Source organism: Akebia trifoliata, chromosome 1 (genome assembly GCF_017979445.1).
Source record: "Akebia trifoliata isolate Shusen 1 chromosome 1, ASM1797944v1, whole genome shotgun sequence".
Lineage (NCBI taxonomy): Eukaryota > Viridiplantae > Streptophyta > Magnoliopsida > Ranunculales > Lardizabalaceae > Akebia > Akebia trifoliata.
Genome location: NC_141375.1, coordinates 26516929 through 26534040, shown reverse-complemented (window position 1 = coordinate 26534040; position 17112 = coordinate 26516929). Strand labels below are relative to the sequence as shown.

Sequence of the window (17112 nt, the reverse complement as noted above, 5' to 3'; positions counted from 1 at the left end):
TATATATATATATATATAATATATATATATATATATATGTGTGTGTGTGTGTGGGGGGGGCCGGTTCAAGGGCCATATGTAAAAATATATTAAAAAACAATAGTTTTTTAAAATATGGATAGAGGTTTTGGATTGAACTGATTTTTTGCAAGAATGATCACTATGATGAGAAGATCATCCTCACAAAACATCAGCTCAATCAGAAACTTCTAAATCCATCAAAAGTGATTTACAAATTAGTGACAAAAATTAATAAAAAATCGATGATCCACATTCTAAATCACTTCTAATGGGGTTAGAAGTTTCAGATTGGACTGATTTTTTTTTTGGGGATGATCTTCCCATCATAAAGATCATCCTCACAAAAAATCAGTTCAATTTAAAATTTCTAACTCATATTTTTAAATTTTATTAATGTTACATTGCTTTTACATATGTTTTCTCATATGTCCCTTGAACCGGACCCTATATATATATAATGATGTGTGAATTGTCAATGAGATAATCCATTTAAGTAAAAAGACCCTAAGACTAAAAATCTTAATAAGTAACGAGAATGTTTTTCTTTAAAACTTAAGTTTGCTAAAATTTTAAGAGTCCACCTAGACTTACTAAGTTAGTAAGGATTTCACCCTTAGTAAGTCCTTGGACTCACTTCTTGGCATCCAAAAACATGGTCAAATGCTTCTAAGAATTTTAAAAGAAAAAAAAAATTGCCATTAAATTTCATTTTTAAGTTTGGGAGTTATAAGGAAGTTTGGCAGTCGTCCACTTTCAAAACCTTGGATTTAATTCAAAACAAATTATATATATATATATATATATATCAAAAGAGGTAATCCATATTAGCTAAATCTTACTATGTTAATAGTGAAAGGGTTTCACAATGATTGAAGAGTGATTTGAAATGGCCCTCTAATTTTAGTGAATATATTAAAGAATAATGCCGAAGCGACCTCGAGCTAGAATCTCATATCGCACATCTTGACGTAAAAGTGTATGGGAACTATAGAAGCTAAAAACATCTATCCAGATTAGGACTTACATCGGGTCGAGTTCATGCCGAATATGTGTCTACCCATATTCATATCCGGATTTTTAATTAGGTTCTAAAATTTAGACTCAGATCCCATTTGACTCCTACTAACTCAAACCACTTCAGATATTTTTTTTTTACTTTCATTAAACCTATATCCGTATTTGGTCCAACCGAATTAGATTTGTTTTACTTCCATTAAACCTGTCTGTATCTGATCCAACCGAATTAATTGATTCGGGTTAGTCGGGTCAAATAATTTCAAACCATTATAAAGTAATTTATTAAAAAATGTGGCTTAAATGTGATTTGAACTCAAGACCACTCCACTTTAAAAAAGAAATTTTGACCAGTACACCTAACACTCCTTTGTTAATGAGTGATAGACTAAAAAATATAACATACAAAATAATATATCATTTAGATATAGACGGTTATAGGGATGAGTCCGCATCCGATTCGGGTCATGAGACATCAACCCATATCCGACTCATATTTTAATTTGGATATACTTGAGAAACCAAATTAGGTAAAAATCGAATTCGGATCACTTGGATTTCAAATAAAATCTAACTCATTTTAAGCCCTAATCCAAATTGAGATCACTCTGACACTCTATTTTAAAATAGGTCCCCTTATGTTTTTCAAATCCAAGATATAGTACACCCCTTGACCTGGGTCTTCTCTAAGAGACTATTAAAAAAACACCTAAATGCTCTCATCTTTGAATTTTCTGTCAAAAGCCCATTAAGACTTTTCTTTCCAAAAATCCATAGATCTTCGAAATCTTCAACCTCTAGGTTTTTTATTTAGAGGATAGTTGCAAAGTGAAACATAGAAAGATGATGAATCGTATGCTTAGATGTGTAAAATAGAAACAAAAGCTAATAACTCAATTCGAGTGAGTTTTGATTGGTTTAGGTTTAGGATAAGTTTAAATGAGAAATTTTAATATGAAAATGGATCTCTAAGAGTCAAAATGATCTTGATGGATGCAGATTGATTACTACAGAGTTAAAGACTTTTTAGATCAATGATGTTTTAGGCTACATGAGACCTAAAGACATAATTATTATGGGCCTTGTTAACGTGTGTCCTAACGGAGCATGTTAAAGTGTAATCAATACTCTTTGAAAATAAGATTTTGTATCAAAATGCCCTTAAAAAACCAAAATACCCTAAGATGTTTATTCCTCATGTGTATTTATTGCACATTAACAAAACTCAATTATTGTTAGAGTCAAGCTAGGGTGACATTGGGATTTACTATAATTCTCACATTTTTGAAGCGGGATGCACACATAACTGTAGAGGCATTTCCTCAAGATACAAGTAAAAAGCATCTATGGTTATGTATGCACCTCCACATTAGAAATGTGAGAATCGCAATAAATCAAATGTCACCCCAGCATTAGTGTTATTATTATTATTATTATTTGAGTCGTGTTGGGGTGACACAAAGAGAGACACATTGACATGGTGGCATGCACATTACCATAGATGCTTTTCGTGAGATACGAGTAAAAAGCATCTATCATAATGTGTGCACCACCACATTATTTATCACCCTTATGTCTCTTTTTGTGTCATTCCAACATTTTCCTTATTATTTTATTTTGTTTACTTTCTTATTCTTACCCTTAGGTTCTTGGCAAATATTAATGGGACAAGTACCTGATTAAGACCAATGCGAACGGCATAAATAGATTAGTCTTGTGGTAGTACCTGAAATGCATTAATTCCAACCTTTAGAGTGGGGCATAATTCTCTCTGGAGGAAATACAAGAAAGAAGATATTTTGTCTTCAACCTTCCAACGAAAAAGTCAGAGGTTAGACAAATATTATTTATTTCGTCATAAAGTGATGTGGTTGTGGTGGCTTAAATATCTCAAATGATTCCCTTTTGTGACTAAGAGCCATCCTTGATCCAAGCCAAATTTTGCATTCCTTAGCTTTTTGGTGCAAAAGGCTTCCCGTAAGTTTTTTTCAAGCCCATCTAGAATACGATGCAATAGGACTTAAAAGCATCGGCTGGTGGCTGCCACTCCCTCACACATATATGCCGTCATTTCTACCTTTCTACTTAAGGCATCCGCAACCAGGTTGGAATCTAGCTAGCCAACTTAGGGGCTGTTTGTTTGCACTTATTTTCAGTATTTAATATTGAAAAAAATAAGTCTTCCGCAACCAGGTTGAAATCTAACTAGCCAACTTAGAGGCTGTTTGTTTGCGCTTATTTTCAATATTTAATGTTGAAAAAACATAATTCAGTACTTTTTGTTAAAGGTAGTCTTGAAACTTATATATGGACCGATGTGACCTCAACATTGGACAATTTTGAACTAACTATGAATATGTTGTTATGTTGTATCCATACCCTTGAAGAAAGTCCCCAAACATGTTGTGACCAAACAAGAAAAACAAATTATATATACATAATTGGGCACAAGATGCAAAGGCTGGATGGATTTGGATCAATCGCCACTGTAATAGGAGAAATGTGATGTTGAAAATTGGGTGGATGCTTATTAAACCATTTGATTAAATAACCTTAGGAAAAATAACATAAAATCAATAAATATGATTTGTCAATAATATGCACTCCCAAAAGTCCATTGTTTTCAAGCTCTTTAACCTATTAAACCTTGACTTCAATCTCCTAAAAAAATCCTAGAATTTTCTATCAAAAAATCCAGTCTTACCTCTACTCCGCCTTCTCTCATTATAATAGGAAAGGTAATATTTTTTTTGTCATTTGAAAGTTAACGTTTGGACCTCTTAAAGCACCCAACTAATCCTCAAGACATGTGTAGTTCCCTCTCCTTAAATGCACCAAATAATTTTTGGGATAAATCTTAGGGGTAGTTAGGGGGGGCTGCTTGAACTCAAGATCTTTCCCTTTTGAGATGGAGGCTCTGACCACTATGCCCACACTCGTTGGTTATAATAAAGATACATAAACAAGACGGATTAGGAAGTGAATGTGGATTTTAAACGTAAGCCGTGGTGTCCAAGCTCGCTCATTGTTCCTAACCAACTTGGCTAGTTGAATTTTCAATCAGACCTTCAATAATATATCTATCAAACCCAATTTGACGTAGCCAATGGTTGGTCCAATTTTTTTGCCTTTTTTTTCTTTTGGGGAAAAAAATATTTCTTTCACACTAGTAAAATTGGTAGTTTTTGATGAAGAAACAACTCATTAGTTTTTGTGCAAATTACTAAAACACCGCTGTGTATTTTGAAACAATTATCAGTTCTACAAAATGGATATCTGATTGATAAATTTACCTTTGTAGGCTTAAGTTGATTTTTTATTTATTTTTATATACATTTATAATCTTTTAATAGTTAGTCTTTTTATCTTGTATAATTATTAAATAATCTTATGTTCAACCCTAATAAATATACAACAATGACGTTGAGAGTGATGATGGCAACAACAATTATTACGACAACAACAATGATGACGATGACGGTGATGATCGCAACAACAATTATTACGACGATGACAACGATGATGATGAATATCTATCACATGTATCATGTTTTGTATTTATTTATTTCTTAGAAAATGGTGTTTTATTTTAGTTCAAGTTTGTAGAAGGCAAAGAAAAGTAAAAACACAAAGATAACCCTTTTTGAATAAAAAATAAAAAATAAAAAATAAAAAAGGCATATACAGTTATTTTTACGAGTCTCGATCGTATGCACTTACAGTGGAGGATAAAAACTCTCCTCCCAAAAACTTCCTTGAATTATGGCTTACGTGTCATGTATTGAGGTATGGGAGGAGGATTTCAATACTCCACCTTGGGTGCATAAAATCTGGATGCCCGACTCTATCTTTAAACCATTAATAGCTGTTAAATGCATTTCATATTTTTATAAAATAACTTTTCCTACTAAAATGTACTTATAAATGACTTTAAAATATTTGTATTTGTTTTTTAAATTTATTTTTTGATTTGATTCAAGGCATAATCAATTTGGTTTTATTAGTCAACCAAACCAAAATCATGATCATCCCAGGCATGTTTTTGAAATGTATTCAAGGCATAATCAATTTAAAATGGAAAATTTAATGAATTTACCTTTTTAACCTTGAGTTTAAATAATTTTGTACTTTTATATCCTTGATGAGTTGAAATTATTCTCATAACTTTATAATTATGAAATAACCTGTTGATGATCGACAATGATGATGAATGTCTTGAAAACAACATTTGTTTTAGCTTAAATTCTTACAAAATAGTTCAAAGGAGTTGCAAGGATAACTAGTTTGACATAATAGTTTTGTAATTTCAAATCTCTTTGAACTATTTCGACACGATTGATTTTGGTTTACCAGTAAAAAGAAAAAAATCAAATTAAAAAAGAAGGATTTTTCACATATTTGCTCACGAAACATTCATCCTAATCCTAAATGAAGTTTTTATGCTCAAACCATGGGTGAATTTGAATTAATTATTTGTAATAAAAAAAAATGATTCATATTTTATTTGTAAAAACGTTTATCTAATGTAGGACAATTTGATGAATTTTCTTTAAATCTAGAGTTGAAAATATTATACCTTTATAATCTTTAAAAAATGCCCTTATATTAACGTCTAAGACCTTATTAGATGTTAGCACTGTCCAACATTTTTTTTCTAATAATGCCCATGTTCGTTTTGTCTTTTAGTGAAAAAGACAAAGACATGTTAGTCTTTTACATAATAAATATATTTATTATGTTATTAATAAATGCATTTATTATGTTGTCGTTGATTGTCAAAACATTTATTTAAAAAAAAGATATTTAATTCAAAATATTTAAATGCTCATAGTATTTAGTATGTAAATAAATATTTATTATATAAAAAACTAATACACTCTTGTCTTTTTCACCAAAAAATAAAATGAAAATATATATTATTAAGAAAAAAAAGAAGTGTTGGATAATGCTAATGTTTCCATGAAGTATTGGATGTTAGCATTCCTTATATATATAATTATGAGTCATGTGAAAAACACATGATCTTGACCACTTAAACTCAATATTCAGCCATTGGGATTTATCTTTAGAATAAATCCTTGAGATATATATTATCGAGATACTCATAAATTAGAATTACCATATTCTTACATGATTGGTATTCTTTGGCCAAGTCATTCAAGGAAGGGGCAAGTGGAACACTCTACCCATGCCTTTTATGGAGAATCACATTTGTGTATCCCAAGGAAACATATCTATGGTTTCATGTCCATCACACGTCATTCGAGTATTGGCCTAGTGAAGACTTTCTAGTTAGAATATTACTATTTCTTTTGATGATGTTCCCACTCATTTCAAATCAAATCCAAGGTGTCATTCCTCGTACAATTATTTGTAAATTAATATATATATATATATATATATATATATTATATTCTTTGTTTTCAATTTGTTCCATTCTATTTTAGAATAAGAATTAAATTATCTGATAAGTGACTGGATATTTTAAAGTTTTCTAGGGTATTGAGGTTAAATAATAGTCAAAGCATTCTCGTATTGCAGTTTTGCCGTTCTTTTTGAGCGAATTTTTATACAAACCATTCTCGTATCTATTTAAAATCGATTTTTTTACCAAGTCAATAAGGATTCTAGTGAACAGATTTTCCCATGCATTCCGAATTAAATCAAAGACAACACAATTATAAAACACGCGTGTTTAACAAATTGACCTAATTGTGATGACCTTTAAATCTGAAAATGCCCCGTGTAAGAAGAAAGTAATCCCAAATCCACTTTTAAAAGGAAGAAAATACTAGTCTCAACATGTAAGTGGAGCTCTCTATCAACAAGATCACTGAGATGTTAGGAATTCTTAAGAAAAAAAATGTATCCATAGGAAAATATGTGTAATCCGTAGAAGATTCAATTAATCGTCTAGAAAATGTATGCTTTTTCCTAAAATCCTCATGGCTATTTTGATGGAGTGCCTCAACCATGGGTTGAAAAGTCCCAAGCAAAAAATCAGTTTTGGGTCTTGGGTCTTCGAGTGACCGTTTAAGTATATAAAGAGAGATTCTATTTACACATAAACTTTTAGTAAGAGCACCCCAATATTTGTGATAAGACCAACTCCAACAAAGTCAGTGCCCCCTGAAAGTACTCTAATGCATTTAGGCTCTTACTTTTTAGTTTAAAATATTTTGGAGAGAGAAAAAATAGGATAGATAAAAGAAGATAGTGAACCACCAAGGGGGTGGCTGAATGGCAGTAGCTTGGGGTCAAAGAATCTATTCTTTTTATGGTCTCAAATTCAAATCCCACTACCCATAAAAAATCTTGGTGGTCACGCATCGCTCCACGTAGTGGGGTAAAGTCTGAGTGCAGGGCGTAAGGGCTAGTTTGGTGTGCGCAAACTGACCCGGATACTCTTCGTTATCAAAAAAAAAAGAAGAAGATAGTGAGTTTCTCTCTCTCTACCTGTTGGTTGTTAGCGATAAAAAATGATGGCAATGATAAAAATATTTTATTATAATTGAATTTGTGGATAATATAATTGGATTGAAGACCCCTTGAATAGGCACTCTCCACGCAATGAAAACCCCAGCAGATACGCCTATTTGCGTCGGAGTTGCTCAAATTCCGCATTGATATCATATGAATTGAGGTGTTCTTAGTAAATGTAGGTGTGGCAATCTAATCTCTTTATATAAAATATGAGACTATCGCAGATTGCTCTTCTACCGATAATGAACCGATAAGATTAAGATAATAAGATAGGAACGAAGAAGCAGTAAAACGAGACGACGGATTCCAGTTCAGTTTAATCGAATGCCTCTGAAGGAGACTAAAAAAACCTAATTTAAATTTCTAATTCCTGATGGAACTCTGCAACTGCTTCGTCTCCATCAGAAAACCCCCAAATTTTTACAACCCAGTCCTTCATGGATTCATCAGAAGCTTCAGCTCTGACACGAATTCTCCCGAAACAACTAGGGTTAGGGTTTCAGAGGACATCCAGAAGGAAACAGAGAAAATCCTAGAATGGCAATCGGTCTGTTTACAAGTTTCTGCCTTCACTTCTACTAGTATGGGTCTCGCTCTTGCTCGTAATGGAAATCTCCCATTCGGTCGAAGTCGAGAAGAAAGCCAAAAGCTTTTGAACCAGACAACAGCGGCATTGCTTCTTCCGCGACCATTGAATTTCTCAGGAATCGAGGATATTTCGGAGATAGTGAGTTCTTCTCTTTTGGGAGAATTGAGGACTGTTAGTGAGTTATGTGCTGTGAAGCGTACTCTTCGATCGGCTAGAGAGGTTTCCGATCAATTGGAGAAGATTTCACGGGATGAAGCTTCTTCTGATAGGTATTTGTTTGGTTTCTAGTTGAATTATGGTTCTTGATTTTGAATTTAAATCTTGTTCTCTATATTGTAGATGTTATGTTGGTGTTGAAATATGGCTCTAGTTTTACTTTTTTCGTGTTAATTTGATTTATCCATGATGGTTGAGAATTACTGTTTTTTTTTTTTTTTAATAAATAAAAAATTATTGGGATCATTGAGTTGGAACTTGGAATTGCATTTAAATCTCGTTGCTCAGCTAGAAATACAGTTCTTGATTTTGATATTTTCGGGTTCATTGTAAATCTTGCAAAAAATAGTTTTTATAATAATGCATCTTATGACATCGACCCTGTAATTTTTATTGAAGTGCCAGAGTGTTCGGTTATCCTATGTTACCATTTCATGCTGAAAAATACCTTTTTGTTCAGTTATGGGAGTCACCTTATCTGAATTTAAAACACTTGTTTTTAAGATTAGACATGTTCTTTTTTATGGATCTATTTTTTTTTATACATGTCCTAATCTTACATGCCACAATACATAGAGGAAGAATCATTTATTAAATTCAATTTGATAATCCCATTGGAAGAGTATCCTTTCTCAATGAACGATCCACCATTCTTTACTTCCCAAAAAACAATGAATGACCCATTATTGGATAAGATAAGCTTATCCCACTCATACAATAATTTGAAGCATCTCTTATTGAGTAGGCCTCTAGATACATGATTCTTTCTCATGTTGGGTACATGAAGTACATTAACTAAAGCAGGTGTTGTCCTTGATGTATGCTCGAGTTCCACGGATCCATTTTCGATGACTTTGGTGTGGAAGTTATTTGTCATTTTCAATTCTTTTTGGACAGTGGTTTGTTTGTAAGTCTAATATAGATCACCTTACAAATGTGAATAGTTGCTCTAGTATCCAACCACCATCCACTGTTAATTCCCACTGAATTTGCCTTAGAAATTGTTTCAATGAGATTTTCATCTTTGGTCATGTTTACTTGATTCTTGAGTTTATTCGTGTTTTCTTGATTTTTGAATTCTTTCTTTCAATGTCAACAATCTCAAGTATAGTGACCAGGTTTGTTACAAAAGTAATAATTTCATTTATTCCTATCTTTGGCACCTTGTTTCTTGAAAGAGTTGTTATTCTTTGGTTTTAATTTGTTGGTCTGCTTGGAACTTTGATCCTCAATCATATTTGCTTGGGAATAACTTTCAAATTGGTTTTCGTTCTGATCACGAATTTTCTTCAATATGAAGATGACGTTGAAGGGATTCCGAATTATGATTCCGTTTGAGGTTCTTTTTGTAGCTATTCCAAGTGGATGGGAGTTTAGCAATGATAACACTCACCTAGAGATCCTCCATAAGTTCTTTATTGATTGTTTTAAGATCACCAATGATTTGTTGAAGTTCATGCACTTGTGCTAGAACCAATTTGTCATTGGTCATCGGACAATCCATAAAATTAGAAATCAGAAATTTTGTTAATCCGGTATTTGTTATGAAGAGCATCCCACAATTATTTTGTCATTGCCAATTATCGACGTGCTTTGTAAATTGAGTTGGATGGGGCATTCATAATACGACCTTTGCATATAAATTCATTTTCTTTTCATTTGCTTTACTTCTCCTTAATTTTCCATTATCTTCTAGAGCTAGTTTTGGAATTTCTTCTAGGCCGTCTTCAAGAATATGTATAAGCTTCAAAGAGGTGAGGAAGAACATAACATTTTCTTTCCACCTTGTGAAGTTTTGTCCATCAAAACAATCAATACAGACAAGCTCTTGATTCATCATGTGGATAGATTAAGCTATCGATCCCTTCGTTAGAATAGAAAATATGGTCTAAAATTATTGAATATTGATTATAGAGGTAAAATAATAATATGTAGGATAAAAATAAAAGATTCAATCAATAAGGATTTCAAGGTTCGAAAAAATGATATCTTTTAGTCAATATTTCTTCCCTTTAGATCTTGATCATAAGTGTACAAAGAGTGTAGAGAGATTGTCTTGTGGAAACCTCTTGATTGAAGGATTATTGTATCACAGATTGTGCATTGTCTGATTACAATTAGATCACTTTAATTTAATATTGATGATGCTACACAAAAACTGAAGTTATTTTATTTTTAACTTTTCCAAAAGGTGCTGTTGAACTAGAGCATTGATTGGTTTAGACATCCATATGTCTATTCTCAAAAAACATTTGTACGGTCAAAGAAATTTGCGTAAAAAAAAGATAATCATACATATTCTCAAGAGACATCATCAATCCAACGGTATACATTGAAATTTGGTAGACATGTCTTTTTTCAACTAGTTCAACTTATACTTGAATGTGTTGTACTCATACATGTCTTGCTAGAGAGGTGATTTATCTCACGTCAAAAGGGATGGGGTAAGGTCTGTATAGTAAATTTAACCACTATTTAATAGGCACCCAACTTTAGTTTTAAAATGATAAACAAGCTTCAATGGATACTAACAAGTTGAATGTGTGGTTTAGTGAGACAAGAAACTTTATAATTCTTAGACATCTAGTGTTGGTTCTTGTAAGACAGAGGTTGGATGTGAATCCTTAATAAGTCCAAATTCTTTATAGGGATGACTCATAGGATCATTATTTATGGACTTACCTATAGGAGTGAAAAAGTCAAATGACTTTTGTTGAAAACTAGACCAATTCTAGAGCACTCATGAAATCAGGATCCTTACACATGACCATTAATGTGTAAGCTTTGAAGATCACTCTTGCTTATAGAAATGTGTATGCATAGTCATCAAGTCGGGGTTCGGGAATAAGTCGGCAAGGGAAAAAGTCGAAAAAAAATTGAGAGAAAATCGAAATAGTGTTAAGACAATATATTTTTTTCTACTAAGCGATGTCATCATTTATATCATCAAATCCTATTTTAAATTTAAGAATAAATGGTCTTTGTTTTAAAATAGCTTGCTCAGCAAAAAAAAAAACTTTTGTGTGTGTGTTTAAATCGTGATATTTTGTTTCTTTCAAAAAGTCGGGATTAAATCGCGTTTAAATTGTGACATTTTCAAAAAGTCGTGATTTAATCGCCAGTCTTTAAAATCGCGATTTAAACACGATTTTTTGAAAAAGTTGGCAACTTTGGTGACTATGTGTGTATGTACAAATGAGTTTGATTCATCTGTAAGGGACCTTGGTTCAAGTTCAGTTCACCATATTCCTTGAAAAAGCTTTGATATATTTGCATCGAGTGGAAAAGACACTTTCATCGATGTACTATTTATATGATGATACTCAATTGTAATTTTTTTTTTTTGCCTTCTAAGAACTACGAAAGCTTAATCCCCGTTAAGGGTACATAGACTACCATTTGTAGTGGTGCAATTGTTGTTATTATATAATTTTTTAAATCATATGTTATTTTGAAAATGGGAAGGGATTGTGGAATATTTTTAACATATATATATATATATATATATATATATATATATATATATATATATATATATATATATTTCTTTTTCTTTCCAAAATCGGCTTATATAGATTGGATGTGTCTCTTGAGAATAAACACTTGGGGCTATTTGATTTATTCAAGTGCTTATTGGAATAGGTGTGAATAAGTATGACTACTATACATTAAACTGCTTATTGAAATAGTTATGAGTACTATACATACAAGTACCTATTGAGAATAGTGAAAACTATTCAATTATAGGTTATACTAGTTGGAAATAGGTACATATCTACCAAATTTCAAGGTAGATTGTTGGATTGATGATGTCTATTGAGAATGGGTGTGATTATCTTTCTTTTGATTAAAATCTCTTAACCGTACAGGTGCCTTTTGAGAATAGACACGTGATTGTCTAAATAAACCAATCAATGTTCCAGTTCTACACTACATTTCGGAAAAGTCCGTGATAAAATAACTTTAGTTTTTTGTGTAGCATCATCCATATTAAATTAGAGTGATCTGATTGTGATCGAACGGTGCATAATATGTATCATAGTAATCCTTCGATCAAAGAGCTTCATTATATTCTCAAGGCAATTTCTCTACACCCTTTGTGCATTTGTTATCAAGATCTAAAGGGAAAAAAATATTGTCCAAAAGATATCGTCTTTTCAAGCCTTAAAGCCCTTCGAATTTTTTATTTTAATTTTACATATTATTATTCTTCCTCCATAATCAATTTCCAAAAGAAAGTAGAACTTGGTTGCATAATAGTTTCTGGTTCATTATAGTAATAAGTAGTTTTAATGTATTTAATGGAACACCTATTTCACAGGTATTCTCCTCTTCTTGAAATACTTCACAACTGTGATTTCCTGATAGAATTGGAGCACAAAATAGAATTCTGTATAGATTGTAATCTTTCAGTAATCCTCGATCGAGCTAGTGAAGATTTGGAAATCGTTAGGTTGGAAAGAAAGAGGAACATGGAAAACCTGGAATCTCTGTTAAAGGAAGTATCAAATCGGATTTTCCAGGCTGGGGGCATTGACAGCCCCTTGATTACCAAGCGCCGTTCAAGGATGTGTGTTGGCATTAGGGCTTCCCACAGATCTTTGCTTGCAGAAGGTGTAATTCTAAATTCCAGTAGTTCTGGAGCAACATATTTTATGGAACCCAAGGATGCAGTGGAATTGAACAACATGGAAGTGTGGCTTTCAAACTCTGAGAAGGCCGAGGAGCTAGCAATTCTGAGCTTGCTAACATCTGAAATAGCAAAATTGGGATCAAAGATCACGTATTTGCTGGAGAGAATCCTAGAATTGGACCTTACTTCTGCCAGAGCTGCTTATGCCCGTTGGATGAATGGGGTCTGCCCGGTTATAGGTCAGGACAGCTCTAAGGGTGTCAAATCCAATAAAACTGAGAATTATTTATTGGTTGATATTGAAGGTATACGGCATCCTGTGCTTCTTGAGTCCTCTCTCAGAGGTTCATCTTCTGCTCAAGTGTTGAAATTGGATAGTGGGAATGGTGCATTGGAGTCTGGAAGATATTCAGAAGGTGAAAATGATCTCCCCGTGCCAATCGACATTAAGATTGGATGCACAACAAAGGTGGTTGTGATATCAGGACCTAATACTGGAGGTAAAACTGCTTCCATGAAGACCCTGGGGTTGGCATCTCTTATGTCTAAGGCTGGTTTATATTTGCCCGCTAAAAACAGACCAAGGCTTCCATGGTTTGATCTTGTTCTAGCAGATATCGGAGATCATCAGGTAGTAGCTTATCTTGTTTAAGGAAGAAGAAATCTTTAATATCTTTTGCTGAAGCTACTTGGTTTTATTCTGAAACTGTTGTTTTTGGATTGAAGTCTTTGGAACAAAACCTCTCCACCTTTAGCGGGCATATCTCACGTATCTGTAACATCTTGGAATTGGCCTCTAAGGAATCACTTGTTCTCATTGATGAAATTGGGAGTGGGACTGACCCTTCGGAAGGTGTGGCACTCTCTACCAGTATCTTGCAGTATCTCAAGGATCGAGTTAATTTAGCTTTGGTGACTACTCATTATGCGGATTTATGTTGTCTAAAGGAAAAGGATGCCCGGTTTGAGAATGCTGCAATGGAATTTTGTCTAGAGACTTTGCAGCCCACATACCGCATACTCTGGGGTAGTGCTGGGAATTCCAATGCTTTGAGTATTGCTAAATCAATTGGGTTTGATCCAAAAGTGCTTGATCGTGCACACAAATGGGTTGAGAAACTAATGCCAAACAAGCAAAAGGAGCGGAAAGGTATGCTTTATCAGTCATTGATGGAGGAAAGAAACAAGTTGGAAGCTCAGGCCAGGAGAGCTGCAACTCTTCATTCAGAAATTATGGAGCTTTATCAAGAGGTACGTTTTTAAAAGTATTGGTCAAGAATAAGATGCTTATACCTGATTCAAACTTCTTATTGGTTCTACTTTCTCCTGCTTCTGGTAGTATATTCTAAGTCAACATTTGAAATTTGGTTTCATTGACTCGGCTTTGATTGTACCCAGAGCACTTAGACTAACATTGGTTCTGTATGAAAATGGCCAAGGTGACTCTGTTTCTATATAAGATTTTTGAGTTTTCATTGGCTGAAACAATATCAAAGATTTAGTACTTTTCTGAGTCAAACTAGACATTTGGAACTTTCAGTATGGTAGGTGCCCTACTTTTTCTGATTAACCAGTCAGTTCTGGTGTTGGCCTAGTCTCACACAGAGCTAAGCATCAATTTTGTAGACACTTTATAATAGTGACGCAGCAATTTAGAGTTTTTTTTTTCCCTCATCTCAACATAGATATGCATGTCTACAAGTCCCGACTCCTGACATGCATCCTAAGAGGTGTGGCAATTTCATCCATCATTATCATAGTTATTATGAGGGAAATTTACTGAACAATTAATCTTTTAATTAATTATAAAAAAAGCAATAAATTTTTAAAAATTACAAAAACCAATTTAACATGTTGGATTGTCCAGCGTTTTACACTTTCTTACATATTCTAACACCAAAAATGCCCATAGGACAGTCCAACAATTCCATAATAGTATAGATGTGATCTCTATCAAAGAAAGCTGTGCGCCTGGGACAACTCGGTAACATGTAAGAGGCTATGGGCATTGTAGAAAAACACTTGTTGTTGAACCCAAATGGATTACCGACTTGGCAATCCAACTGCAGATCCCTCTAGATTTCATGAAAAAACTCGGATTAAAAAAAAAAAAAAAATTCAATGGGTTTGATCCAATGTTTTGAAAATGGACGGCTACTGAACTCCCAAACGTAAAATTAAAATTAACGGTTAAAAATAATCTTTTTTAAGGATAAGATAAGAGTAATGCTTTAAATGAACAGTCCAGAATTTTCTACTTCAAGTCAACTTGTTATGAGGTTAAGGATGGCAGAATGCATTGATGTCTTATGAGGATTGTCTCCAATTTATGGACAGTTCTCTATAGGATTAGATCGTCGAAATATTATCCATATGCCTCGCACAAGCTGGAGTACAAATGAGGAGTAAGAATATATATTTGATTGTTTTTTAATTCTCATATACCATCCACAAAAAATACAAAGGTTAAACTGCTGTCTTTTAAGAAACTCTGTTGGACCTTCCATGATAATGACCTTCATATCTTTTTCATTGATGAAGATTCAAGGTGAAGCAGAAGATCTTGATAGGCGTGAAGCAGCTCTAAAAGCAAAGGAACTCCAACGAGTCCAGCGGGATTTAAAAGCTGCAAAATCACAGATAGATTTAGTGGTTAAGAACTTTGAGAACCAACTAAACAACACGAGTTCAGATCAGTTTAATTTACTGATCAGGAAATCAGAAGCTGCGATTGCATCCATTGTTAAATCTCACCATCCCACCATCCATTTCTCAGCCAGAGAAATGGATAATGGTTCTTATATACCGCAAATAGGGGATCAGGTCCTTGTAAGGGGATTAGGAGATAAGTCGGCCACCATTGTTGAAGCACCTGGGGATGATGAGACAGCTCTAGTCCAATATGGAAAAATTAAGGTTCGTGTGAAGAAGAACAATATTAAAGCTATTCCAGGTGGTGAAAGGAATGCCATGACAACTACTCTCCCACGCTCGAGAAGGCTGGTATGTATTTTGAACAGTGCTTTTGTAGGTCTTAATAGCTGATTGGTATTGCTCATTATCTTAAATTAAGTCCAATTATACCAAAAATCGATCAATATATTTTATTTTCATATTACAGGGTAAGATGCAAAGAATTTCCAAGAGGACTCCAGCCGAAGCGGACAAAGATGTGGAAACTTCTTATGGAGCAGTGGTGCAGACTTCAAAGAACACTGTGGATCTACGTGGAATGCGAGTCGAGGAAGCATCTCATTATCTTAGCATGGCTATCTCGGCAAGTGGGTCTAATGGGGTACTCTTTGTTATTCATGGGATGGGCACAGGGGTCGTTAAGGAACGTGTGCTCGAGTTACTGAGAAACCATCAGCGTGTTTCTAAGATTGAACAGGAAAGCCCGATGAACTATGGTTGTACAGTTGCTTATATCAAATGAAATACCAGTGATGGCTCTGACTTTCGAGCCTATAGTTTGACAGAATGGTGTTCTGCGAGTCCATTCAATTTTACGGTGGGTAGAAAAATCAATTTCTTGAGAAATTGGTAAAAGAGAAAATGAATTTTTTTTTTCTTTTTCAGAATATATTTGGTGATGTTTGATTGTTCCTTGGCAAAGGACTAAAAGAGAAGGTTTTTGGTTTTGAGATTCTTGTGTTATCAAACCGTGGACATGCTTCCCCTTAACCTCAGTCTTCCCTTATAGACTAATGCAAAATGACCTAAAAACTCTTATCTTCAACCTCTAGCCATTTTTCTCAAATAAATCTTTAATCCACCGTAATCAACCTCACCTTAACAGGTAATAGATTCCATCATTTTCTATTTTTTTTATTTCTTCAAAAATCCTATCTTGCCTTTGAGATTTGAAGGTTGAAGATCAGGGTGTATATTGCACTCGAAAGGTTGAAATGAGAAGAAAAGTTACCTTACTAAAGGTCTTGAAAGCGATAGGAGTATCTCAAATATTCATCAAAATGTGGAAGCCATCCTGGTCATGCTTGAGTTTTCAATTATTATTATTAGAGAAAATTATAAAAAGAGGATTAAATATTTTAATATTTACAAAACAGAATCCATTTTTTCAAAAATTATCAAAATCGAATCAAGTCGTTCGACAATTCAGCATGTTAGTAACTCGTTAGACTGTCCAGCATTT

The 17112-nt window shown here is 33.5% G+C and overlaps 1 protein-coding gene across 1 annotated transcript; it reads left to right on the top strand.

The window, feature by feature from the left end:
* The first annotated feature begins 7745 nt into the window (after positions 1 to 7745).
* LOC147411307 (DNA mismatch repair protein MutS, type 2) lies at positions 7746 to 16600 on the top strand. Its single transcript, XM_086447124.1, has 5 exons — positions 7746 to 8376; positions 12645 to 13587; positions 13683 to 14207; positions 15498 to 15959; positions 16078 to 16600. Exons 1-5 carry the CDS (start codon positions 7892 to 7894, stop codon positions 16390 to 16392), a joined length of 2730 nt encoding a protein of 909 aa, XP_086303250.1. The 5' UTR covers positions 7746 to 7891; the 3' UTR covers positions 16393 to 16600.
* Positions 16601 to 17112: the final 512 nt, after the last annotated feature.